The 24,815-nt window shown below is 45.3% G+C and overlaps 1 protein-coding gene and 1 pseudogene across 1 annotated transcript; both read left to right on the forward strand.

Moving 5' to 3' along the window:
* Window positions 1-17,938: 17,938 nt before the first annotated feature.
* On the forward strand, window positions 17,939-18,921 carry LOC104028878 (C-C motif chemokine 3-like). The gene is made up of 3 exons (XM_009480023.2): window positions 17,939-18,092; window positions 18,330-18,435; window positions 18,619-18,921. Exons 1-3 carry the CDS (start codon window positions 17,984-17,986, stop codon window positions 18,710-18,712), a joined length of 309 nt encoding a protein of 102 aa, XP_009478298.1. The 5' UTR covers window positions 17,939-17,983; the 3' UTR covers window positions 18,713-18,921.
* Window positions 18,922-19,472: 551 nt separating this feature from the next.
* LOC142593488 (E3 ubiquitin-protein ligase PHF7-like) lies at window positions 19,473-21,093 on the forward strand (annotated as a pseudogene).
* The last annotated feature ends 3,722 nt before the right edge of the window (window positions 21,094-24,815 follow it).

Raw genomic sequence — 24,815 nt, forward strand, 5'->3', positions numbered from 1 at the left:
AGGACAGGCGTAAGTAAGTGAATTTGACTGATAATCTCATACAAGGAACTTCACTAATGTCTTTGGCTCTTCATTTTAGTGCATGTTCAGAAACTGTTCTGTGCAAAATCCTAATGTCTGCTGAATAGTTACTTCGCTTCATGGAAAAAATACTCTGTTTCTCTACTGTTATATTTAACTACATTGTAAATTTCTACTACAGACAAATCTTTCTAGGGGACAAATAAAGTGCAAGATCATTCAGCCATTTAATTGGCTTTATTAGCCTGGACATCATTCGGCACCTTTTAGGGGATTTTTTTCTTTACAGGGAACACACAAAGTATCTTTCTGTGTACGTGCTTCTCCATGGTCCCAAACTAATTGGGCCAATGTCTCACAAATTGCCTAATTGGCTGAACATTCCTAGCCTTCTGATTTTAATCAGGGACAGATGGTGCATATCAATAGCCTGCTTCATTACTCCTGAAGAAGATCCAGGCTACTGTCCATTTTCAATTAAATTGTATTTAAAAAGAACAGCAACTTGACCTTTTGGAATACTGCATAATAGGTTTAAAAACTTAAGCTGCTTTTGTTTTTTCTTCCTGGAATAACTAACTAACAAATAGAAATAAGCACCCCGGAGTGTACGCCACGGAGCAGCCTTTGACACAGCGCTGGATCCGTTAGCTACATCTCATGATGATAATAACACCTGAAAAGAAATCAATTTCAAAAGAGTAGAGAATTGTGAGTCTCCACAGCCTTGGAGCTTCCTGTTAGCAGTTTTTTAATAGAAGGACCTAGAAGCCACAAAAAAAGAGTGGGCCTGACCAAATCGCATCACATGAGAGGGCTCCAACCCCAAAAGGCTCACCCTTTAAACTGACAACTGTAGGAAAGAGAAAAATCATGAAAGGCCTTGCTAAAGAGCAGGTCAGTGACAGAGCTGGCAACAGAACATGCATCTTTTAATTTCTATGATGCCAATTGAAGTGGTCAATTCTATTTATTTCTTCTTAATTCCAACTCTGACTGAAGCATCTATTATTCTAAGACTCTCACAAGTCTCCCTGAAAGGCCATGAAACAGCTAAGAAGATTTTACCATCAGCACAATTTTCCTCCACTTCAGATTACAAGTGTTCCTTCTGTCTACCTGTGGTGACAGCAGTTGTCAGCCAGTATAGTTCTATTCTTGAGCCAAAAGGGGAACTGAATTAGGAGCAATACATTAGACAGCCAAAGACATCACTGCTCAGGAACTTTTAGCTACTACATGAGATTTAATAAGCATCCTGTTAAAGACTGAATAGAAGATATGAGAAGTTTTTACTGTAAAATATCAGCAGTTCTGGGAAGGCTGAGAGCAAAAGAAAAATCATGCCCCCCCAGTATGTGCTGGCCATGTTGTTGAAAACCTCTCTGGTCTCTTAAGTTAATATGTTGTATTGAACAGCTGACTGACTAAAGTACACTCTTCTTGGTAATAATAAAAATCTTTAATTCATGTGTCCCAATGTTTAGGAACAATATTTTTCTCCAGATTGAATGTCACTGTGGCTTGTGTAAGTTGAAAGTGACAAAGTGTTATCATGTTTCTAGAGCTCAGGAACAGTCCCACACACAGCATGCTTTTTCATCACCGAATGAGATGAAAGGATAAAACAAAAACAAACATGACAACAAAACTCTGAGAAAAGATAAAATTATTCACTAAGAATAACAGCCTTAACAAAGGATACACAGCATCTCTCCAGACTGAGGTCAGAGGTGATTTCAGTTTATGTAATTGAGTATTAGAGGCTTTAAATGTCCTTGACCTATATCAATACAACTATTCTCTCACCTACAAGAGTAAACAATCACCTACCACTCTCCAGCTAGGAATTCATCTGGCAGAGGCAAGAAACCTACCCTTAATTCAGGTTTAAATATTTTTTTCTTTATTGACAGATTCTTCAATGAAAGTCAATCCATACTTTTTGGAAGTACATTTCCTTCAAACAGTCCCCCCCATGTAGCCAAAGGGCTACTAAAGAAAGACGGAACAAAAGTAAACCTCTCAGAAAAGAAGTGTACAATGTGGACCCTACAGGATATTTATAGAGGGTCCTCTTTAAATATTCTAACTTGGGTACTTGGAAGTACCACTCTATTTTCATTGCTGACAGAGGGACACCTGGAATCTTCTGGCTAAAGTTAGTCTTTGTGAGTGCTAATTCTTCCGTCCCACCTACCTTCAAAACACAGACCTTCAAAACCCTGGTGTGGATATTTAGGTGTGTTTTTTCCAAGCTTAGGCGAAAATATTTGTGGATAGTTCAGCTAGACTGCTAAAGGCATCAGGGTCCAGGAGCAACAAGACAAGTTATTTTTTGTTGTTCTGCTCAGGTACTCTCTCCTGAGCAGTTAACCAGATACATCCAGATCCCATAGCAGCCAGTTGACGGAATTACATCCAGGCTAGACAAAAGATGCAATTTTTAAGTGAAGGTAATTAGGCATTTCAGAGACTTACCAGATAATATAGTGAGTTTGTTGTCACTGAAAGTCTTGAAACAAAATGTAGTGTCTTTCTAAAAGCCATGTTTTCCACTTCAAGAAGAAGTATTTATGCTGGAATTATGGAGTTCAGTTCTCTGGTGTGGCTTGTACAAGAGGCCAAATGAGCCACTTCTAATGGTGTCTTCTAGCCTCTAAATCAGTGAATAAAGAAACAGAAAATGCTTCCATGATGAGTCAGAAAAAATAGCTTGATTATATTAAAGAGAATATAAAGAATGGAAAAAGTTGGGTTTGCCTACTAACATTGAGAAGTGTGACAGAAATAAGCATTTGAAGTCATAATCATTGTCAATTATATAAAAAGTAAAAGAAAATTATAAACATCAATAAAGCAGAAAAGTTCTACCAATGCTTGGCCATCTTCTTCATCCCAACACCGGGTATTTTTTCTGTGTTTTTTATTGTTTTGACTGATTTGTCCTAGAGGTCACAAAGTAAGTTTATCTTGCCTTCTGCATGAGGCTATTGGACACCTTAATAGATTTCATTATAAGGGCCATTTCTCTGAGATTCAGTTGACATTTGACTGACTTCTGCTGAGCAACTTCTTGTGACAGAAAATATGTGCAGATCTATCTAGGAATACACTACATGTGTGGCAGAGAGCAGAAAAAAAATCTCAGGAAGAAGTAACATCAGAAGCATCTTTAACATGACCATTTTCACACGTCTTAAGTGTTAGAAAACTGACACTCAAAGACTCAAAGATGCACTAATCTAATTCTTCTTCAGTATTTAAGGATAAGATACCAAAGTCAAGTATGGGATTTTGAATGTAATGTTTCAGTGGAAAAAGTGACAATGGAGTAAAGTGAGAAAGGCATTTACCTAAGTACATAAAAAAGGCCACAACAGACTTGGGTGACTGGCTCCACTTGTTTTATCTTCACTATACATACAAATTAAATGATGCATAAAATGAAATAAAAGGAGTCTTACCTAAGTGTCTAATTGCAAAATGTAGATTTCCGCCCCCCCCAGAAAGCTTACTTAGTTGGGAAAACTTCATCACATCATGGTTTGTATCATCACTGCCTGTCCTTTGCCAAAGAGACACTGGTTGTCACTCACCAGAAGGAATCCCACTCCTTTTCTGAGCCCTTGAGGACACCAGCTCCCAAAATTACTCCAGTAGTTCAGAATGTGATAATTGCCAGCTTGGGTTACAAGCACTGTAAAGGACTTGCCAGTTTCCTTGGGTTCCTTACCTCCTTGCCAATACAAGCACCTCGAAACTGTCAGATTTGTTTCAGTTCCCATCAGACAAGTTTAAAAATAAAAGCAATAAAACTTATTCTTGCAAAACAAGAGACTATGTTCTGGATTATGAAACTGAAAACACACTTTAAAAAGTAAAGCATAAAATAAATTAATTGACATTTAAGATATACCTGACACAAATGCTCTTTCTTCCTTTAAATATATTCAGTGGAAGTATAGCAACTTCTAAAGAGAAGCTAAAGACAAGGGTCCCAGCTTTTGCAGGCCCATCAGAAGTTACGCGCAAACTACAGACTGAAAAACACCACTCAGAAGAGCTGTCTTTCAGAAGGGGACCTCTTTGAGCCTTTATTCAGAAATAGAAGCAAAAAGGGCATCAGCTCAGTAGCATTTGTTCTCTGAAACATTTTAATTTCCAACTGACCTAAAAGGTTAGCTTGGAAGCTAGCAATCCATTCTCCATAAATATGCCTTTCTAACTTTTAATATGATTTCAACTTTTCTTAAACACCATTCCTGGTGTACTAATAACACAGATGAGAGAGCTGGCCCTTAGAAAGCTCCCTGTTCTTTTCTGTTCGTTTGGGGAGTTCAGCTGTCTCCAAGCTCAGGAGATACCCAGACTTTACAAATTACTTTAATATTAAGGTTTAAGTAAGTTAAGTATGTTAAGTAATGTATTAAGTACTCAAATGTACTTGCATTTCTAAGTGTGCCAAACACCATTCTCACACTAAATTCTCAGTCTGCATAAACCAAGTATTCCTCTCCCTTTAAAGGTTAAATCCGCTAGTCTCAAAGCACTCCGAGCAGATTAATCTTCATAGACAACACAGTAAAGTCTCCATTTTCTTTCATAAGACCCAACAGTGGTATCTCCTATTCACCTAAGAGCCAGAGAAGGCACACTCAACTTCCTCATCTGCTTTGAGGATTTAAAACCCACAACACTTGCTTCTCTGGAGAATCTTCTAACTAATAAGCCTAGAGTGCTTTACAGGAAAGATTTATCTGACCAGCTAAGAGCGAGGGCATGAATCAATAGCACAGTAAGTTAAGAGTCCTGCTCCTATGCCTGGGTCCTAATAAGAAGAACACACCCTCAGCCACTGGGGAAAACACAGAAACTTTCTTAAGGAAGAAAAGAAAAATATGATCCACCCTTCTCAGCTAAACACTCCTACCAGTATTAGTGAAAGCCACACGCTCTCAAACTCTCACCATTTCCAGTTAAAACTCTCCTTATTTCAGTCTGAAACAGCTGCAGGACAAGGGACAAAAAACCCTCCACCAGCATGAGGGACTGCCATACTTACTATTGCATTGCTTGTGACACCTCTTGGTTCTGGCCTCCAATTCAGAGTGCGGAAGGAAGGACGACATAAACCACTATCAGTCTAAACCAAGGATGGAGAAGCAGTAATTCCTTAGATCTCATCACAGCTCTCAGTTTCTGTGCTGCAATTTCCTCTTCTGAAACGGAGGATGATATTCTCAGCAGTGTTGGGAGGACTAGCTGGTCAACACCTGCAAACATAGCTAAAGGCGTAAATCCACTTTCTGATCAGTATGACTTTGATGACTGTTAAACATGATCAATCCCATTCTCCCCTCAGGTACCTGTTTGCAAACCAGATTTTCAGTGAATAAAGCATGTCAAATTTATTATAGAACAGTATTGCCCTCCTGTGGCCAAAGACTATTCTGAAGAAACGAATTTTATAGAGTCCCCTTTTATTTATTTATTTGTTTGTTTCTCCTGCACAACTTCAAATACACTGGGCAATCTTTCTGAAGGGAACTTAGAACTGGGAAACTCACCTCCAAACCGCTCCAAAACCTGGATCCAAAGCTGGGTTTGGCATATTATGGCACAGTGGCTGAACAGCAAGAGGAAGCAATAGACATGATGCCAGTCCCTCTGGCTCCTTACGTTTCTCCTGATGATGTTATTCAGAGCAGAAAGGATGATTATCTGCATTCATCTTCAGTGGTCATGTTTAATAGTGACAGCATTTCTTTCTGTGCACCACCAATTAATCAGTCCTCTTCTACCTTAGATTTACTGCTTTTTTATTAATCCAAAAGTAGAACTATATCCTGCCCACTTTCAGAGTAAGAGACAGTCCTCTATCGCTTCACTGGAAGCAGGCATGGGCCTTCCAGACATTACCCAAAACCCATTTAAGCAAACAGATTCTCTCTGACTTAAATGTCTTTTGGATCAGGGCTTTAGTGACTTAGCTAGATATAATGTAAGAGTTTGCAGACACACAGAGCAATAACAGAGACTGCAACGCAGGTCAGGGACTGACATGAAGCTCCCCATGGCAAAAGCAAGGTCTCCCAGGCTACAGAATTGATGTGCAAAGCAGAAGAGATCATCCCACCCTTGAATACATAAAGTACTCTCTGAAATCCCTACAACTTAGGCAAACAGTACAGCTTAACCAACACAATTACAACTTTTTCATGGGTAAAAAACTTGGAGATAATAAAAACTTCTTAAATATTGGGTCAGCCACACACCTGAGAGAAAACTGTTGCAATAAAGGATTTATATATATAAATGACAAGATGAATGTAGCTTAGAGCAGTCTAAATTCTTCACCATTATGTCAAAGTGCTGTTGAAAATCAAGTTGCAGTTTCTGTGAAGATTAATTGCTCTTGACATATTCCATGGAATGTGCTTGACCTGATCTATTTTACCTGCCAATAAACAGTTAATATGACTCAGCTTTTCTGTCCAGCTGTCAAGGCTGGAGAAATAAGGATAAGCATCTCTATCTTTCTTCTACAATTGCCAGCTATGCAGTGCAAGAATGACTTACGTTTTCCTTCTCACAGATGGTCTTTTTCTGACAGACACTCTGAGTGCTGCAACAAATTTAAACAGAGCATTAGAAGTAATTATGGTGATGGCATTTTAAAATTTTAACCATGACTATGCATGTCTGACCCTCATGGCTCTTCTGAGGCATGGAACAGAAATAATCCCATGTGATCAATATCCCTGATACAGCAAAAGAAGAAGTGTCAAATCACTAACTAATTTAAAAAAACGTGGCAAAGACCCATTTTCTAGAACTGATTTATGTCATCTTTAGGGTACAGTGACAGGGAGGAAGTCCCCTATGAACTTTAATAGGTCAGAATCAACTCCAAGACAACATGTGTGGCTTTAATCAAGACTGACTTCAATTTATACATATGTTTCAGTATTTCCTACACCGGGATTTTAGTGTTCTCCATTCAAGTTGGAGAACCCACTCACAAATAATCCATACAGACAGACAAAGTCAAGGAATACACCTGTGCTCAAAAGACTCAAAAGTATTTTAAGCTGTTTCTGGAAAACATACAGCCCAAAACAGAGGATGAGTAGGAATCCTGGGCTACAACTAACTTACTCGGCCATAGCCACAGGTTTTCAATGCACTGGAATGTACTTAATGCACACTCCATAACACAATTTTGTTCTGATTGAAATAAAATCAACTTTTCTTTCAGATAAGTATTGACAGCAAATTTTCCTTGCTGCTCAATATTTATTGCCCATCAATGCATTTTAATGATCATCTCAAGAGAAACAGTATCTGCTTAGCATTAGGTTCCAGAAGGGTCTATAGAACGTGATGGAAAATGAGGACTACATACCCAGCTGGGTACATATAGAGGGAGGGCAGGATAAGGAATAACTCTCATTCTTTCAGAAATATCTGAAAAGGATTTTTACCTATGCTTCCCTTCCAAGAAGATTTTGTGCAGACCAAGCATACAGAACTGCAGCCTGGAAGGAAGAACGTTTGAAAAGGTTTTATCTACTAGGTCACAGTGAACACTGCTTGCTTGTTCACTTATTCTATGTAATAAATGTTTATAGATACATGCCAGTTAAGACGACACCAGAGAACTTAGGCTTGCTAGCATTTGGTTTAATTGGGCAGATCACCAGTGTCTTTTGAATGGAGGTATAAAAACAACAGCATTTTTCCAGCTCAAGCTCCATTGTTGGGTTACAGCAATGATGTTCACTGGCCACATCTTTAAGCAACATGTCCTTTAGCACAGGTGAAGGTATACAGACATTCCGATTTCTTCTGGGAACCCTGAAGACATCCTCCATTTCCTTTTGTGTACCTTCTTCCTAATCCTGTGGCAGCAAACAGCCACATTTGGATCTTGCTGCTCGCTCCCAAGTGCAGCAGATTTTTGATTGTTCACTTTATTTTTCCATATTTCCTGATCAGTTTTTATTTTGGATGCTATCTAGGAAAAACAAATAGAAATGATTAAGTGGCTGGCATTTAGATTTTCACTTATTTATATTTTTGGCTGGTAGATTTGTCATCTGTAGTGCTCAATATTAGTTATGCTACATTTAACACTATCCAGAGCTATTCTTTTCATTTAACCACTTTTCCCAGAAAATAATTTTCTTGACAATTACACTGATTTCTTTTTTGTTGGTAGTCCATCTTGCAGAAGCAACAGAATCCAACTGAAACAACTGGGTACAACAGCAGGATGCCACCAGCTAGTGCAGGTTTACCTGCCTCTCTTCTTGCTTTTGACCCAGCCTATAGCAAAGAAAGTCACTCCATCATCCCTCCCATAGCTCATACTCACCATTTATCTTATATTTGTAAGCTCAGTACTTCTCGCTCTGTTGTATAGCCCTACCTGCACTCGTCTTCTTCACAGCACATCTCTATTTAGATAGTGTGTATTTCAGGCAAGGAGCAAGTCTTTTCTTCTGGCTCGTAAGTTATTTTTCAGGCTGTCATAACACCGCAAGCTAATAAAACAATGAGAAATGCTCTCATTCTTGAGACTGGTGTGACCTCATCTCCCTCTACAATTATTGCCCTTTTGGGTTCATTCCTCCTGAGCAGATGTTCAGCCATGGCTACTTAGACTTTGTACATTTGCATGTCACATAGCCCATAAGGATAACAAAATACTCCAAAATCAGTGTTTGGCCGGTGAAGTCCTTCTAACTCAACTGCGGTCTCTCCCTCCTTGAGGAATTTCTCTGTGACGCCCACTGGGAAGCACTAAGATCTCAGACCCAGCAGGTGATGTAGATTTTTTTCTAGCTCTGAAATCCTCTCTTTGAACCTTCCACAGGAAGAGCAGTTCTTTCAGCTGGACTAGAACATCCAATCTGTTTATCTGGCTCAGTTTTCTACACCTCCCGTGACCCTTCTTCTGCCTAAACAGCTGAAACTTCAGGAACAGTAATGAGAATGAAAACTACTCCTTTTATACTCTTGAGTGTTCATGACAGAGCTTGTAATACTCTGAAATGCCAAGCCACCTCTGAAGGCTGCTCACCAAAAATTCAATCCCCCATATCACAGTAACTTGAAAAATATTGCTGTGTCTCTTCAAGAGTTCTGATAACAAATATGCCAGAAAATAAAGTGCTTTGTGTAAGTCTCAACACATATAAAAAAGATACTAAGCCACATCTGAATAAAACAGAACTGTGACATACAACTCTTCCTTGTGCATCTAGGAAAAGAGCACCAGAAGTTTAAGTAAGTTTTGAAAGGTATAAGTATTGCTTCGTGAAGTTTGAAAGCTATATACACAACGGAGGAGAAATGGGAGGAAAATAAAGGGATGCAAGCATGTATTATGCAGGTATACTTAGAAAGTTGTGTTGTGAACACTAAAGGAAAAAATAAACTAAGCTCACGAAGGTATATAAACAAGAAATGACATAGCCAAAGTTAGATGGGAAGAAGAAGAAGAGGCAGAGAAGCAAGAGGCAGAAATCATTGAAGGTCACAAGTGGTGTTCCCCAGGGCTCAGTACTGTGGCCAGTTCTGTTTAATATCTTTATCAGTGATCTGGATGAGGGGATCAAGTGCACCCTCAGGAAGTTGCAGACAACACCAAGTTGGGTGGGAGTGTTGATCTGCTTGAGCATAGAAAGGCTCTACAGAGGGATCTGGACAGGCTGGATCGATGGGCCAACGGCAACTGTATGAGGTTCAACAAGGCCAAGTGTCGGGTCCTGCACTTGGGTCACAACAACCACATGCAGCGCTACAGGCTTCCACTCCACTGCAGTAAAGGACCTGGGAGTGTTGGTCAACAGACGGCTGAATATGAGCCAGCAGTGTGCCCAGGTGGCCAAGAAAACCAACAGCATCCTGGCTTGTATCAAGAATAGTGTGGCCAGCAGGAGCAGGGAGGTGATTGTGCCCCTGTACTCGGCACTGGTGAGGCTGCACCTTGAATACTGTGTCCAGTTTTGGGCCCCTCAGTACAAGAAGGACATTGAGGTCCTGGAGGGTGTCCAAGGAAGGGCAACAAAGCTGGGGAAGGGTCTGGAAAGCAAGTCCTATCAGGAGCAGCTGAGGGAACTGGGGTTGTTTAGGAAGTTCCTAGAGTGTGTGGAGGATAACTTCCTGACACAGCTGGTAAGTGAGCCTACTAGGGGAGGTGCCTCACTTGACCTGCTGTTTACAGAGAAGGACTCGTGGGAGATGTCGTGGTCAGAGGCCATCTTGGGCTTAGCAACCACGATATGATAGAGTTCTTGATTCTTGGCGATATAAAGAGGAGGGGCAGCAAAACTGTTACCATGGACTTCTGGAGGGCAGACTTTGGCCTGTTCAGGACGCTGGTTGGGAAAGTCACTTGGGAGGCAGTCCTGAAGGGCAAAGGGGTCCAGGAAGGCTGGGCCTTCTTCAAGAAGGAAGTCTTAAGGGCACAGGAGTGGGCTGTCCCTGTGTGCCGTAAGACCAACCGGCAGGGAAGACGACTGGCCTGGCTGAACAGGGAGCTTTTGCTGGGACTCAGGGAAAAAAGGAGAGTTTATCACCTTTGGCTGGCAACTCAGGAAGAGTACAGGGATCTTGTTAGGTCACGCGGGGAGGAAATTAGAAAAGCAAAAGCCCTGCTAGAACTCAGTCTGGCCACTGTTGTAAAAGATAATAAAAAATGTTTTTATAAGTACATCAGCAATAAAAAGAGAGCCAAGGAGAATCTCCATCCTTTGCTGGATGTGAGGGGGAACATTGTCACTAAGGATGAGGAAAAGGCTGAGGTACTTAATGCCTTCTTTGCCTCTGTCTTTAATAGCCAGACCAGTCATCCCCAGGGTACTCAGCCCCCTGAGCTGGAAGACAGGGATGGGGAGCAGAATGGAGCCCTCATAATCCAGGAAGAAGCAGTTAATGACCTGCTACGCCACCTGGATGCTCACAAGTCTATGGAGCTGGATGGGATTCACCGGAGAGTATTGAGGGACCTGGCAGAGGAGCTTTCCAAGCCACTTTCCATCATCTGTCAGCGGTCCTGGTTAACAGGGGAGGTCCCTGATGACTGGAGGCTTGCCAATGTGACACCCATCTACAAGAAGGGCCAGAAGGAGGACCCGGGGAAATACAGGCCTGTCAGCCTGACCTCGGTGCCAGGAAAGATTATGGAGAGGTTCATCTTGAGTGAACTCAACAGGCATGTGCAGGTCAACCAGGGGATCGGGCCCAGCCAGCATGGGTTCATGAAAGGCAGGTCCTGCTTGACCAACCTGATCTCCGTCTATGACCTGGTGACCTGCCTGGTGGATGAAGGAAAGGCTGTGGATGTCATTTACCTGGACTTTAGCAAAGCCTTTGACACAGTCTCCCATAGCATTCTCCTAAGGAAGCTGGCAGCTCATGGCTTGGATAGGCGTACCCTTTGCTGGGTAAAAAACTGGTTGGGTGGCCGAGCCCAGAGAGTAGTGGTGAATGGAGTTAAGTCCAGTTAGCAGCCAGTCACGAGCGGTGTTCCCCAGGGCTCTGTTTTGGGGCCAGCCTTGTTTAATATCTTTATCAATGATCTGGATGAGGGGATTGAGTGCACCCTGAGTAAGTTTGCAGATGACACCAAGTTGGGTGGGAGTGTCGATCTGCTGGAGGGTAGGATGGCCCTGCAGAGGGACCTGGACAGGATGGACCGATGGGCCGAGGCCAACTGTATGAGGTTTAACAAGGCCAAGTGCTGGGTCCTGCACTTGGGTCACAACAACCCCATGCAACGCTACAGGCTTGGGGAAGAGTGGCTGGAAAGCTGCCTGGCCGAAAAGGACCTGGGGGTGTTGGTAGACAGCCGGCTGAACATGAGCCAGCAGTGTGCCCAGGTGGCCAAGAAAACCAACAGCATCCTGGCTTGTATCAAGAATAGTGTGGCCAGCAGGAGCAGGGAGGTGATTGTGTCCCTGTACTCGGCGCTGGTGAGGCCGCACCTGGAATACTGTGTCCAGTTTTGGGCCCCTCACTACAAGAAGGACACTGAGGTGCTGGAGTGTGTCCAAGGAAGGACAACAAAGCTGGGGAAGGGTCTGGAGCACAGGCCTTATGAGGAGCGGCTGAGGGAACTGGGGTTGTTTAGCCTGGAGAAGAGGAGGCTGAGGGGAGACCTTATCGCTCTCTACAACTACCTGAAAGGAGGTTGTAGTGAGGTGGGTGTTGGGCTCTTCTCCCAAGTAGTTAGCGATAGGATGAGAGGAAATGGCCTCAAGCTGCGCCAGGGGAGGTTTAGGTTGGATATTAGGAAAAATTTCTTCACAGAAAAGGTGGTCAGGCATTGGAACAGGCTGCCCAGAGAGGTGGTGGAGTCACCATCCCTGGAAGTGTTTAAAAAACGGGTAGATGTGACACTTTGGGACATGGTCTAGTCTAGTCTACCCTTGATTGGTTTAGTGTGGACTTGGTAGTGTAGGTTAATGGTTGGACTGAATGATGTTAAAGGTCTTTTCCAACCTAAATGATTCTATGATTCTATGAATTAAATCCAAGGGATACAGAGAAGCTATTTCATCCACTCTACAACAGAGTAGTTTTCCTATGATTCAGACTTGGAACAAAGCAGACCTAAAACTTCTGATGCTGGAAAAGGACATGTTATCTGGGTTTGCTTGGACAGGGAAGTGAGAGTCACCCTTGCAGAGAATCATGGAGACAGATGCTGTGGTGAAGACCGCCTCTCTGAGCTGAAAACAGAGTTTGCACAGAGAAGGGAGGTTTACAACAATGTCTCAGGCACAGCTGTAAGCCTCTGTGCCATTTGAGGAAAAAGTGTGTAAAATGCTTTTAAGCTAACTGTGACTTTCAATCACAGTGAGCTATTGCAGACTCCTTAAGGGAACATCAGAGGAATCCAGGTCCTGCTAGCCCTGCTGAAGTTATCAAAATTGATGTCTAAAAGCTGACTGTGACCTTGGTCTGAGATTTACAGAACAGCACACAGTGAAGGAACAGGCTTAATCCCTTGACAAACAGGAGTGTGTTTTTGATGAGAGATTTCAGCTCAGTTAGTCTGATTGTTTTGTCCTGGAAAACTTAAAGCACACCTGAATAAATGCTTTTTAATTTAAGGTGAATTAGAATACAAGGAACTATATATCTCTGTGAAAATGAATATAGAAGATCCAGAACGATGCTTTCTCTTCTGTTACTAAAAGAAAGTAAAAGAAGAAATAGGATCCCTCCATGTTTACAAAACCATACTGAGAGGGAGACACCAGACACAGAGAATTGTGTCACCAACCCAGACAACCAGGAATCTCCAAAGCCATCTTGATTTGGAAGGCTCCTGTGCTATCAATTCCTGACATTAACCCAAGAGTGTTTTACCAGCATGGACTCACTCTTTATAGGGCCAAAAAGATTTTAAACTTTTAAGACCTGATCTGAAATACAAATAAATCCTGCAGATGCAAGTAGAGCCAGTAGGATTATACATAGTGTTAAGGTACATTTGTGGCTCTTCACAAGATCAGGCTGTAGCTAACTGTTGTGATATGCACCACAGGAATCTTTGGTTGGTTTGCCGCCACCATTAAAATGGGATAGACAGTGCTTTCAGGCCAGTTTTGCCTTCCTATCACATTTCTTACACTTCTTTGGGACTGAGTCCTGTCATTTAGGGAGCCTGTATACTCTCTTGCAGAACAAGACAGCTGATTTTAACCCGCGGATGGAGGACCTCCAGTTACCTTAGATGAACCTTGGCTAAAACTCTATTATTTAACACACAAAACCAAGGGAAAATGTCAAGATGTTCAGGAGGGTGAAATCTAGAGTGGTTACTACCAAAAGGGTATTATTTACCCACTGTCAAAAAGAGGCAACGTGCCAGGACTGACATTGGTATGTAAGGGTACAGTGGTATCTCAGATGAAGCTACAGCCAAACCTTGACTATTTGGAGACCTATTTATATATTCTTCTATTTTTATTCTGTAATATTTAATAATCACAAAGTTATGAGGTTGCTATAGATATAAGACTGACTGCTAAAAAAAACCCATCCCGAAATCCAGAAAGTAGAAAATGCTAGACTTCATAGATGAGAGCAGAACTCTACAGAAATCTGTAACTGGGGGAACTTTTGAATTAGATAGTACCTGAGATTATTTTTCTTGTTTGCTGCTACATTCTTTAGAAAGGTGTTATACTACTGCTTCTCTTCCAAATGGATAGGGAAGGAAAAGTTAGTCTTTGACTGAGCACCTGTCCAAGATATCTGCTATGATGTGGTTAATTTACTAAAGCACTAAATAGTGCTGGGATCTAGATTAGTCTTCTTCTAAATGAGGAAAAGCATAGTTATAGCACAGATATAATAGATGCCTGATAACTAATCTTAATCAAGAAATTTAGGATTCAGAATTGCTTGTCATTCTCAAAACTTTCACTGAGTTTTCTAGGGCCTCGTTCTGCATGGGACTATAACTATACATATATATTATAGCCAAGAGCCAATTATTATGGTTTTTATAGTTTGGAAACACTTGCCCAATTTAGATAAGCACAAAGGATCTATTTATTATGTTATGTCAATGAAGATAAAAGGTCAAAGAGCAGCTTCTATCTTAACTAAAAGGGAGCATGACCTCAAAAGCAGCCTACAAACAAACCAAAAAAACCCAGATAATGCAGTTTCAAAATTATTTGCCTCCCCTACATAAAAATGTCCTAAATTTATTTAAATTAGAACTGGAAGACAAGCATACATGTACTTTTTACCATGACAGACAAGAAAGGGAGTGTTTAAGGAGACGGTTAGTGGTGGTTTACAATAAATGTTATGTTAAAGAGGGGAAGTAGGGCATAATTTGTTCCCCAGTATGCTGTTGGATGTTCTCAGCAGAGACAAGGGTATATTATATTAATTAAATCAGTTTTGGAACAGCTACAGGTCACCTAGCTCAGGCTTCATCTTGTGCTGTTACCTAGTTAAACATTTAGGAAAATACAAGTTTATGATTTGGATATATTGTTGGGATACTGCAGACTTACTAAACCAGGGATAAAATCAGAGTCTGCAGATACTAATAGTTATTTTCATTTTTTGGTCTTTACAGCGGTCCCGAGGTTATGTTTAAGGTTCTGTTAAATATGTGTAAGATCTTTCCATGTTTTTAAATATAGAGAAGTAGGCAGAAAGTTAGCAGAATTCACATTACTCAGACCACAACAGCATGGAGTGGAGCTTTGACCATAAAATATACTAATGGAATACCTTTTCAAATAGGTCCAGGTTTGACATAATACAAGTTAGGACTTCTTATAGTATATATTATACTTCAGGAAATTAAACATCAGTAATTTCATTTCACTGGTGGTTTATGCATATCTGCAAAACTAAAGATCAGTGAGGCAGGATAACGGATATGTTTAGTTTGTATTTAAGGCTACAGCTGGGGTTAAGTTTAAGGACAGGAGTAGGAACAAAGAGAACTGGGACAGCAGAACTCATATTATTTGTGGATCTTCTAACCCTCAGAAACAAAGAGAGGGAAGGAGTGATGAAAAGAGCTGATAATTATATTAAAATCTGATAAAATTATAAATCATGTAATTCAGGCTTGGGCTAGGAGCAAAGGGGGAAACAAAAACTTTAGAAACTTAAACTGATGGATGCTGCATACCTCAAAAACCTACATGGGTGATGGAATTGTGCAGATACAATTGTTTTTCCCAGTTTTCAACTACAAGCTGAATTACAACTGGTGTTGCAATTGTATCCTGGGCCACCTTAAAAGAAGCATGGCCAGTAGGTGGAGGGAGGTGATTCTGCCCCTCTAGTCTGCTCTGGAGAGACCCCACCTTGGAGTACTTGTCCAGCTCTCGGCCCCAGCAGAAGACAGACATGGACCTGTTGGAGCGAGTCCAGAGGATGGCCACAAAGATGATCAGGGGGCTGGAACAACTGCCCTGTGAGGACAGGCTGAGAGAGTTCAGCCTGGTTGTTCATCCTGGAGAAGAGAAGGCTCCGGGGAGACCTTATAGCAGCTGCCCAGTACTTAAAGGGGGCCTACAGAAAAGATGGAGAGGGACTCTTGATCAGGGAGTGTAGTGATAGGGTGAGGGGTAATGGTTTACATTGAAAGACGTAGATTTAGCTTAGATATTAGGAAGGAATTCTTCACTGTGGGGGTGGTGAGGCATTGGCACAGGTTGCTGTGGATGCTCCATCCCTGGAACTGTTCAAGGCCAGGTTGGATGAGGCTTTGAGCAACCTGGTCTAGTGGAAGGTGTCCCTGACCATGGCAGAGGGGTTGGAACTAAATGATTTTTAAGGTCCCTTCCAACCCAAACCATTCTAGGATTCTGTGATTCTATGACTGGACTGTGTTGCCCTGCTCCAGGGCTGGAGCAGTGGTCTCAGGCTGTAGCCTGGCCTGCCACCCTCCCTGTCCCCAGGGTGAAGAGAGGATTTACACCTCTCGAACTAAGGATTTTAGTTTTGGCTGTGGTCTGCAGCCTCTTGACAGTCAAATTGTTGCAATTATTGCTTGCCCACTTCTTCCCAAGCAGGATAACTTCATCCAATTTAGGCTCTCTCTACTACTGGCTTAGCCCAAAAAAAGCAAATACACCGGTGTCAGGGAGGAGACAGGGCATTAAGAAAGAGTAGGAGCTGGAGGGAAGAGAGGATTCTGCTGGCACTCACTGAGATCAGCTCATTGCAGCCTTGCAGATGAAACCTCCAGTAGATTGTCGCATGACTGAAAAGGGGCAGCATTCACTGTCCCAGAGGGTAATTCCCAAACACCCCCACCAGTGCACACTCAGAAAGAAAGCTGCAAAACTTGATACTTCCTCCTTTTTCTTCCTTTTTCTGGCCTTGCTCTGATTTTTCTCAGGGCTCTGGTTATGGAGCTTCGTGCCTACAGCCTGGCTCTTGGGCAGTGTTGTCACTGCAGCAGCAGTAGGGTTGGTGTTGCAGGGGTTTGGGCTCTGGCCAGCGTCTGCCAGCCACCCAAACAGATTCTGCATTTCACAGTTCTGTGGCTGGTGCTTCCCCTTCTGTGGTTTCCTTGTCTTGTCCAGCTCAGCAAAACTGGGCGATCCTGGCACAATTTCCTTGATATGATGCACTCATTTTCTTTCCTTGAAACTCTGGTGGGATTAAAGGAGGGCAGTGGCAGTAGGGGCCAAGCATCGTGCAGAGGAGACCCCTGCAGCCACCCCAGCTCCAGCCCCCCATGTGGTTCCCTCAGCCCCCACAGCACCATGAAGGTCATAGAATAGAATCATAGAATCATTTAGGTTGGAAAAGACCTTTAAGATCATCAAGTCCAACCATTAACCTAATACTGCCAAATCCACCACTAAACCATGTCCCTAAGCACCATGTCTTCTAAATAACTCCAGGGATGGTGACTCGACCACTTCCCTGGGCAGCCTGTTCCAGGGCTTGATAACCCTTTTGGTGAAGAAATTTTTCCTAATATCCAATCTAAACCTCCCCTGGTGCAGCTTGAGGCCATTTCCTCTCATCCTATCACTTGTTACTTGGGAGAAGAGACTGACACCCACCTCACTACAACCCCCTTTCAGGTAGTTGTAGAGTGTGATAAGGTCTCCCCTGAGCTTCCTTTTCTCCAGGCTAAACAACCCCAGTTCCCTCAGCCGCTCCTCATAGGACTTGTTCTCTCCTGAATCTGGAAGTCACAGCCCCAGGGCTGGCACTTCCCCTTCTGTAGTTTCCTTGCCTCGTCCAGCTCAGCAAAACCGGGCACTCCTGACATAATTTCCCCAGTATGATGCACTCAGTTTCTTTCCTTGAAACCCTGCACCCACTCAGAGGCTGGGGGATAAAAGGAGGGCAGCAGCAGTGGGGGACAAGCATCGTGCAGAGGAGAGCCTGCAGCCACCCCAGCTCCAGCCGCACTCTTGGTTCCCTTGGCCCCCGCAGCACCATGAAGGTCCCTGCAGCTGCCCTGGCCTCTCTGCTCCTTATGTCCATCTGCTCCTCAGCTGAGGTCCATCACGGTGACTCCAGCGTTGCTGCCTCCCCCCAGAAGCCAGGTTTGCTGTCCCACCCCAGGAGAGAGCCCCACCCCTATTGATGGGACCCTTGTGTCCATGGGGAGGGCTGGGAGCATGTGGTCGTCACCAGTTCTGGGGCTCAGCCTCGGGGATGGAGGCTTCCAGGGGGTGTCCCCAGGGGATAGAGCACAGGTGATGGCGAGTCCCCTGGGAGCCTCAGGCAGAGCGTCTGCCGCAGTGCGGGTTCTCACTGGGGTTGTTTCTCTGCCCCCACAGACACCCCCATCGCCTGCTGTTTTTCGTACATTGGACACCGCCTCCCGCACTATCTCATCACCTCTGCCTACATGACCAGCAGCCAGTGCAGCCAGCCAGCAGTGATGTGAGTGCCCAACACTCCCGGGGGTCAGGGTGCAACAGCCAGGGCGGTGTCCCGAGTGCGTCTGAGGATGGCCAGGACGGGGAAAGGGGCACGGCCAGGGACACCCGGGCGCTGCCAGCGGGACCCAGCGCAGGCACCCCACTGCCCCAGCCAAGTGCCCCAACATTGGTTTTCTCCCTGCAGCCTGGTCACCAAGACGGGGAGGGAGATTTGCACAGACCCCGAGGCGCGCTGGGTGCAGGAGCATCTGAAGCACTTCCAGAAGCCGGAGTACTGACCCTTCCCCGCTGACACCCCAGTGCAGCAGGCTCAGTCCCTGGCACCAGACACACATAGCAGAGTGCTTGAGCTGCATCCTTCTTCAATGGGAAAATTTATTCTAATTGACATGTATTTGTTAAACTAAATTTTGTTTGCTAAAAAGTGAAAATACAAAAACGATTTAAAAAATATCAACATGCCTGTTAATCAGCAGTCAGGATTTTTGATGCCTAAATAAAGTATTTGGATTATCAAGCCCTTTGGGTGTCTCTGAAGTCCCTGCTGGAGCCCCGACACAAGAGAAGGGACCCACAGGGACCCCCCCTGCCCTCCCCACACCCTGGTTTCACTGCTCACTCCTGCACTGACTGTCCCATGGCAGCTCCTGCAGTGTTTCCCTCTCCCCAGCCCACGCTCAGCTCCTGCCTCCCAGCACCACCCAGACCTCCCTGTGGGGTGGTGCCAGCATCTCGCCCGGGGGTTGCCCTCCCTGCATAGCATGTGCGGAGCTCAGTCACAAACTCCCCAGGCCAGGCAGCCCTGCCGGGCATCCACCGCCAGCTCAGTGATCTGTTTGCCTCAAACACTGGAGGATTAGGACAGTCTTCAACCAAACCAACGTCCCCACGCCCAGCCATCTCCTTCACTACAGCCCCTTGCAGTGATGGAGCTGAGGTCCCTGCGCTGCAAGGTGCCACAGCTCCCACCCCTCACACTGTCCCACAGCACTGCTGGAGGAGCAGACAGGTCCCTCCTATGAGCCTCCCCCCCACAAAATGAAGCATCAGGTCCCCAAGGAGGAAGGTGGGTGCAGAGCAACCCCCCAAGCACCTGCCAGAGGGGATTTTGGACAGTGTTCAGCCGTGTAAGCAGGCACCCCCATGCCATGGGAAGGTGCTCTGGCCTCTGCCCCATCCCGTTCCCAGTGTTACCGCGTTTACCCCATGGCACCCCGGCATGGTGCTGGGATGACAGTGCCACTGTCCCCCGGCAGCGTACTGGCTGTGCCGGTGGGCTGACTGTGACCCACGGTCACTGGGCAGTTGTGCCGGCATGACAGGCTCTGCATGCACAAGAACTTCCTGGTGAGTCCCCAGGGCTCGACACCCCCCCCATCCCCAGCCCTGCACTGCTCACAGCCCCCGGCACACACCCTCTTTTCTCCTCTTGCAGTACCATGCCAGAGGGCTGAGCCAGAGAGGGGCCGAGGAAGAGGGCTTCTGCGGCTTCCTCTTCCCCACCATTTGGCAGGAGGTGAAGCGGGTGGCACAGAAGGTGAGGCAGGGGGAGAACGTGTTCCCACTGTGGTCCCCATGCCCTGTGGCCGGCACTGCATAGGCCAGCAACCCCAGAGGGATGCTCTGGCAGCTGCCTGCAAGTAACTCACCAGATCCTCCTTTATCCAGAAAGGCCCATCTCTGCAGAAACTGGGGATTTTGAGAGGGTACGCTGCTCTATCACTGGTCCGGTGTCACCGGCCAGGTGGTCCACCGAAATGTCATGGGGCTGTGCTGGGCGAAGGGCTAACCGGGCTCCCCAGGGGCGTGTGGCACTGATGGCGGCTGCCTCTGTGCCATCCCCAGAGGTGCTGCATCTACCGGCCGTGGAGCGCTTCGGTCACCTGCCAGGGCTGGCAGTGCCCCCAAAACTTCCACTTCCCCTGCGGCAGCAAGTGATGCTGCATCTCCCAGTTTTTCAGGGAGTTCAGGTGAGTGCAGCCACCCCACAGGGCCAGAGCCAGGGCCAGGGCGGAGGAGGGCCGGGGCTGAGCTCTCACCTCCAACCCACAGGTCCTTCCGCTGGAAGCGCTGGCCGGTGCAGCGGGTGCGGGCAGTGCAGCAGGACCAGACCCCCTGCCTCATCTCCAGGAGGCAGTGGCAGGGTGGCCCTGCTATGACACCCTGGTCTGTCCCGCCTGCGCCAGCGCCTGGCTCCACCGCCACTGCACCCAGGTAGGCAGCATTGCCCCCAGCCCCTGACATCGCCACTGTCATCACCCCATCGCTCAACTCCAGGGGAGCAAGCGGGACTCCCCTGCCGCTGACGCCAGCTCTGCCCCGGGACCAGGCACTGCACTCTGCCCCGCACCACTTCTGCTGCCTGCTCTGCCAGGACATGCAGACCTTCCAGGCAGAGATGTTTTACCTAGGCACCAAAATCCCTGACAGGTTGGTGCCCTCCTCACTGCCTCCCTCCTGCTGCATGATGGCTGGGCCCCTCCTGTCTCCCCGGGTGCCGGTGGCGGGGTCCCCCTCATCCCCGGGGCTGAGCTCCCACACGGATGCTGCCTGGGAGGAGAACGGGGCCTTCAATGACCACTACTGGTGGCACAGCTCCTGCAACGCTGTCCAGTGTCTGTGCCTGGCAGGATGGGAGCAGTCGGAGGAGAAGGCTTGAGTGCCAGTGGCCCTGGTCCCCGCAAGTCCCAGTAAGGACCTTATAGCAGCCTTCCAGTTCTTAAAGGGGGCCTACACGAAAGACAGGGAGGGAGACTCTTGATCAGGGAGTGTAGTAAGATGAGGGGTAACAGTTTTACGCTGGGCAATTTCTATCACTCCCAAAAAAAATTTTAGATGTGTATAGCGTATGTGAAGGCACAAATTCAACGGTGAACTGGTTTTGGTAAAACTGAAGCCAGAAGCAGCTGGTCCAGCTCTTACACTGACACTTAAAGGAACAGATCTCCTGACACTGTACTCAGAAGAATGTAATTTAAATCACATTCAAGCCTCTGAACATAAGCTTCAAAGTCCTCCCCTCTTTTATTCTACCAGGAACCCTGCCCCATTCCATAAGTGCCATTAGACTTTCTTCTGTCTTTCTTTTAACTAAGACTTTCTCTGCTCTTTTTACTGCTTTGCAATGTCATTCTCACTCCAAATTTCTCTAATTTTGTTTTTCAAGTGAGCAGAGGGCAGAAGACAGACTTCTGAATGTGGTCTACACCATGTTTTGCTAGTATTTCTTGATTAATAAGGATAATAAGAATGAATACATGAAAAGTGATGGCCCATCAAGTCAGCTACAGCCGTCTGGAGCAATGCAAACAATAGAGTCCACAATAGCTTAACAATTCCACTGTTTATATCAGTTTAGGCACAGTCCCGGGGATTCAGCTGAGCTGCTTTTCAACTGTGCTAGGGAAAAAATGAAGGGAGAATTTGACCTGAGGTGCATAGGAAAGGGAAAGAGAAATGATGGAGCTGATTTTCCATTACCTCCCAATGCATGTTTCTCCTTTACACTAAGTGCACTCTTTGGCCTCATCAACACCAACATAAATCCAAAGTCTCTACACAGAAGTCCATAGAGTTACTTTGGCTTTTTACTTGTGGGAGTGAAGCACTTGGGCCATGACATACAGAACAGAACAATACCAAGCAGTGGTCACTTGACACAGATATAAGGGCACTGGAGAATGAGATCTAACAAGCCAGCATAAGCAAACTAATGGTGCTGCATCCCTTACCTATTTCTAAAAATTTTCCCAGTGTAGCTCAAAAACTCAAGCAAACAAATCCATAAAGCCATGCACAACTATGCTCAATACAAGAAAAAGGGTGGGAACCTGCAAAAGTTTATATAGCATGGAGGTTGAATTTATTTGCAGAGAGCCTGAAAACTCAGTCAATACTTCAAATGACAGACAGGACGAAACCATCTGCTCCAAAATGACTCAACAATACACATATACACTGTAACAATGAGACTAAAACAAGCTCTAAATCCTAAAATTGTTGTGGAGACTTCTGCAAGACTTGGGTAAGGCTGATAGGCTTCTTTTCCCATCATCATTTCGCTGTTCTTCAATGCTCACTTCAATTGCTCTTCAATGTGATGTATGCTGCAATATTTCTGCCCACTTCTGCAATTTAGTCTTATAGCAACAGCTTGGTTCACATGACTGAGCATCTCTGTATTGACTTAGGAAAACGTGGAAGAGAAAAGACAAGACGTTTATATTGCTTACAAGGCAAAAATGAGAGTCCAGTAAAAATCCTCCCCAGGGCATTGTTTTCAGAAATCTCATTATAGTTTAGGCAATCTATTTTTTTTCATAGGACTGATTTATAATGCATGAAGGCTTGGTGTTGACCGTACTACAGAGCTATGCTTTAATTTGCTCAAGGTCACACATGAGATCTGAGGTGAAGTGAACTTTTGCCTCCACCACCAGCGAGGCTCAGGAAAGTAACCCTACCACTACTTTGCTAAACAAACTCAACACAGAAATGCCCAACTATGCCAAAGACCCCATACTACACAAGCTTTGCAGTGTGCAGAAGAGGATTCATCAAGAAGAGAAGGAACAGCTTTCTTCACCACCTTCCCCTCAGAAACACCCACACAGAGTGGGTGCATCTCCTGCACTTCTTTCATAGCAGTATTCAATTTTAGCAGATTTTTTTAAAACCAGGGAGGATATATACCAACCCTGGATTAAATACTGGGCATTTTCACAGCATCATGGGTTTTTTCTTAACACAGCTTGACTTAACCCCCTCCAAAGATTTCCCGTTGCCTACTGCACTTCTTGGCTGCCTACTTGAGGAGGAAGCACTGCAAAGGGAGGTTGGTGCCATGCAGGACAGGCACTCATGTCCAAGAGCTATGGTCTCAGCACACACCACCAACCTCAGGACCATGCCCATAGTTCACCCCTTGATAACAACCCAATCTACTCAGTATTACATTTGTCACAATCCTCCTTCTCCCCACACCATCAAACCCTATGTGCTGTCCTGGGCAGAGGTGTCCTCCACTACCACTTCCAAGGGAGGACAGAGTCCTCCTTCCCCTCATAGGGAGTACTGGGGAACTGGTCCCCATTCTTGCCTTTCATCCTTCCTGAGCTGCCTTTTCTTCTTCTGTATACTCTTGAACATTGTGCTAATATCTGAAAACTTTGCTCGATCAAAGGTGTGGTGTTTAAACCCACCGTGTCCCCTTTTCCTCGCACAGCTGATAAGCAACAACTCGCTGAGGGACACACGAGGTGCAGGAGAGCGTTCAGTGTAGTTACTACAGGCTGCAAAAAGAACCACTTACAAAAACTGCCACATTCATCATATTTCCACATTTTTTGAAGCAAACGCTCTTGCCTGGCTGAAAAGGACCTGGGGGTTGACAGCCGGCTGAACATGAGCCAGCAGTGTGCCCAGGTGGCCAAGAAGGCCACCAGCATCCTGGCTTGTATCAGGAATAGTGTGGCCAGCAGGAGCAGGGAGGTGATTGTCCCCCTGTACTCGGCGTTGGTGAGGCCACACCTGGAATGCTGTGTCCAGTTTTGGGCCCCTCACTACAAGAAAGGCATTGAGGTGCTGGAGCATGTTCAGAGAAGGGCAACGAAGCTGGTGAAGGGTCTGGAAAGCAAGTCTTCTGAGGAGCGGCTGAGGGAACTGGGATTGTTTAGTCTGGAGAAGAGGAGGCTGAGGGGAGACCTTATCGCTCTCTGCAACTACCTGAAAGGAGGTTGTAGTGAGGTGGGTGTTGGTCTCTTCTCCCAAGTAGTCAGCGATAGGACAAGAGGAAATGGGCTCAAGCTGCGCCAGGGGAGGTTTAGGCTGGATATTAGGAAAAATTTCTTCACAGAAAGAGTGGTCAAGCATTGGAACAGGCTGCCCAGAGAGGTGGTGGAGTCACCATCCCTGGAAGTGTTCAAAAAACAGGCAGACGTGGCACTTTGGGACATGGTTTAGCGGGCATGGTGGTGTTGGGTTGATGGTTGGACTGATGATCTTAGAGGACCTTTCCAATCTTAATGATTCCTAGTTCTTACTTTCATTAAAAAATAATCCAGCCACCAAGCCAGGAAACACGAAATTATTACTCTACCCTTAATTGGTTTAGTGGTGGCCTTGGTAATGTTAGGTTAATGGCTGGACTGGATGATCTTAAAGGTCTTTTCCAACCTAAACGATTCTACGATTCTATGACTCTAAGAATGACACGAAGCTGCTTGAAGAGAAAACAGCCCACACCTAATTCTTCTCCCGCTACCCAAACCGCAAACTAAATGCTAGATTTTCGACATAAACTGGCTTTCCAGCCCCTTTTCCTACACCCGCGCAGCCGCCCCTCGCCGAGGCGGGCGCGGAGCCCTCAGCTCGGCATCGCCG

The sequence above is a fragment of the Pelecanus crispus genome, chromosome 4, assembly GCF_030463565.1.
Source record: "Pelecanus crispus isolate bPelCri1 chromosome 4, bPelCri1.pri, whole genome shotgun sequence".
NCBI lineage: Eukaryota > Metazoa > Chordata > Aves > Pelecaniformes > Pelecanidae > Pelecanus > Pelecanus crispus.

What these genes read in the sequence shown, in the direction of transcription:
- LOC104028878 (XM_009480023.2), top strand. Translation starts at nt 17,984, where the DNA reads ATGAAGGTCCCTGCAGCTGCCCTGGCCTCTCTGCTCCTTATGTCCATC. An exon ending in TGCCTCCCCCCAGAAGCCAG is followed by an intron (nt 18,093 to 18,329) that starts GTTTGCTGTCCC and finishes CTGCCCCCACAG; the next exon opens with ACACCCCCATCGCCTGCTGT. An exon ending in TGCAGCCAGCCAGCAGTGAT is followed by an intron (nt 18,436 to 18,618) that starts GTGAGTGCCCAA and finishes TTCTCCCTGCAG; the next exon opens with CCTGGTCACCAAGACGGGGA.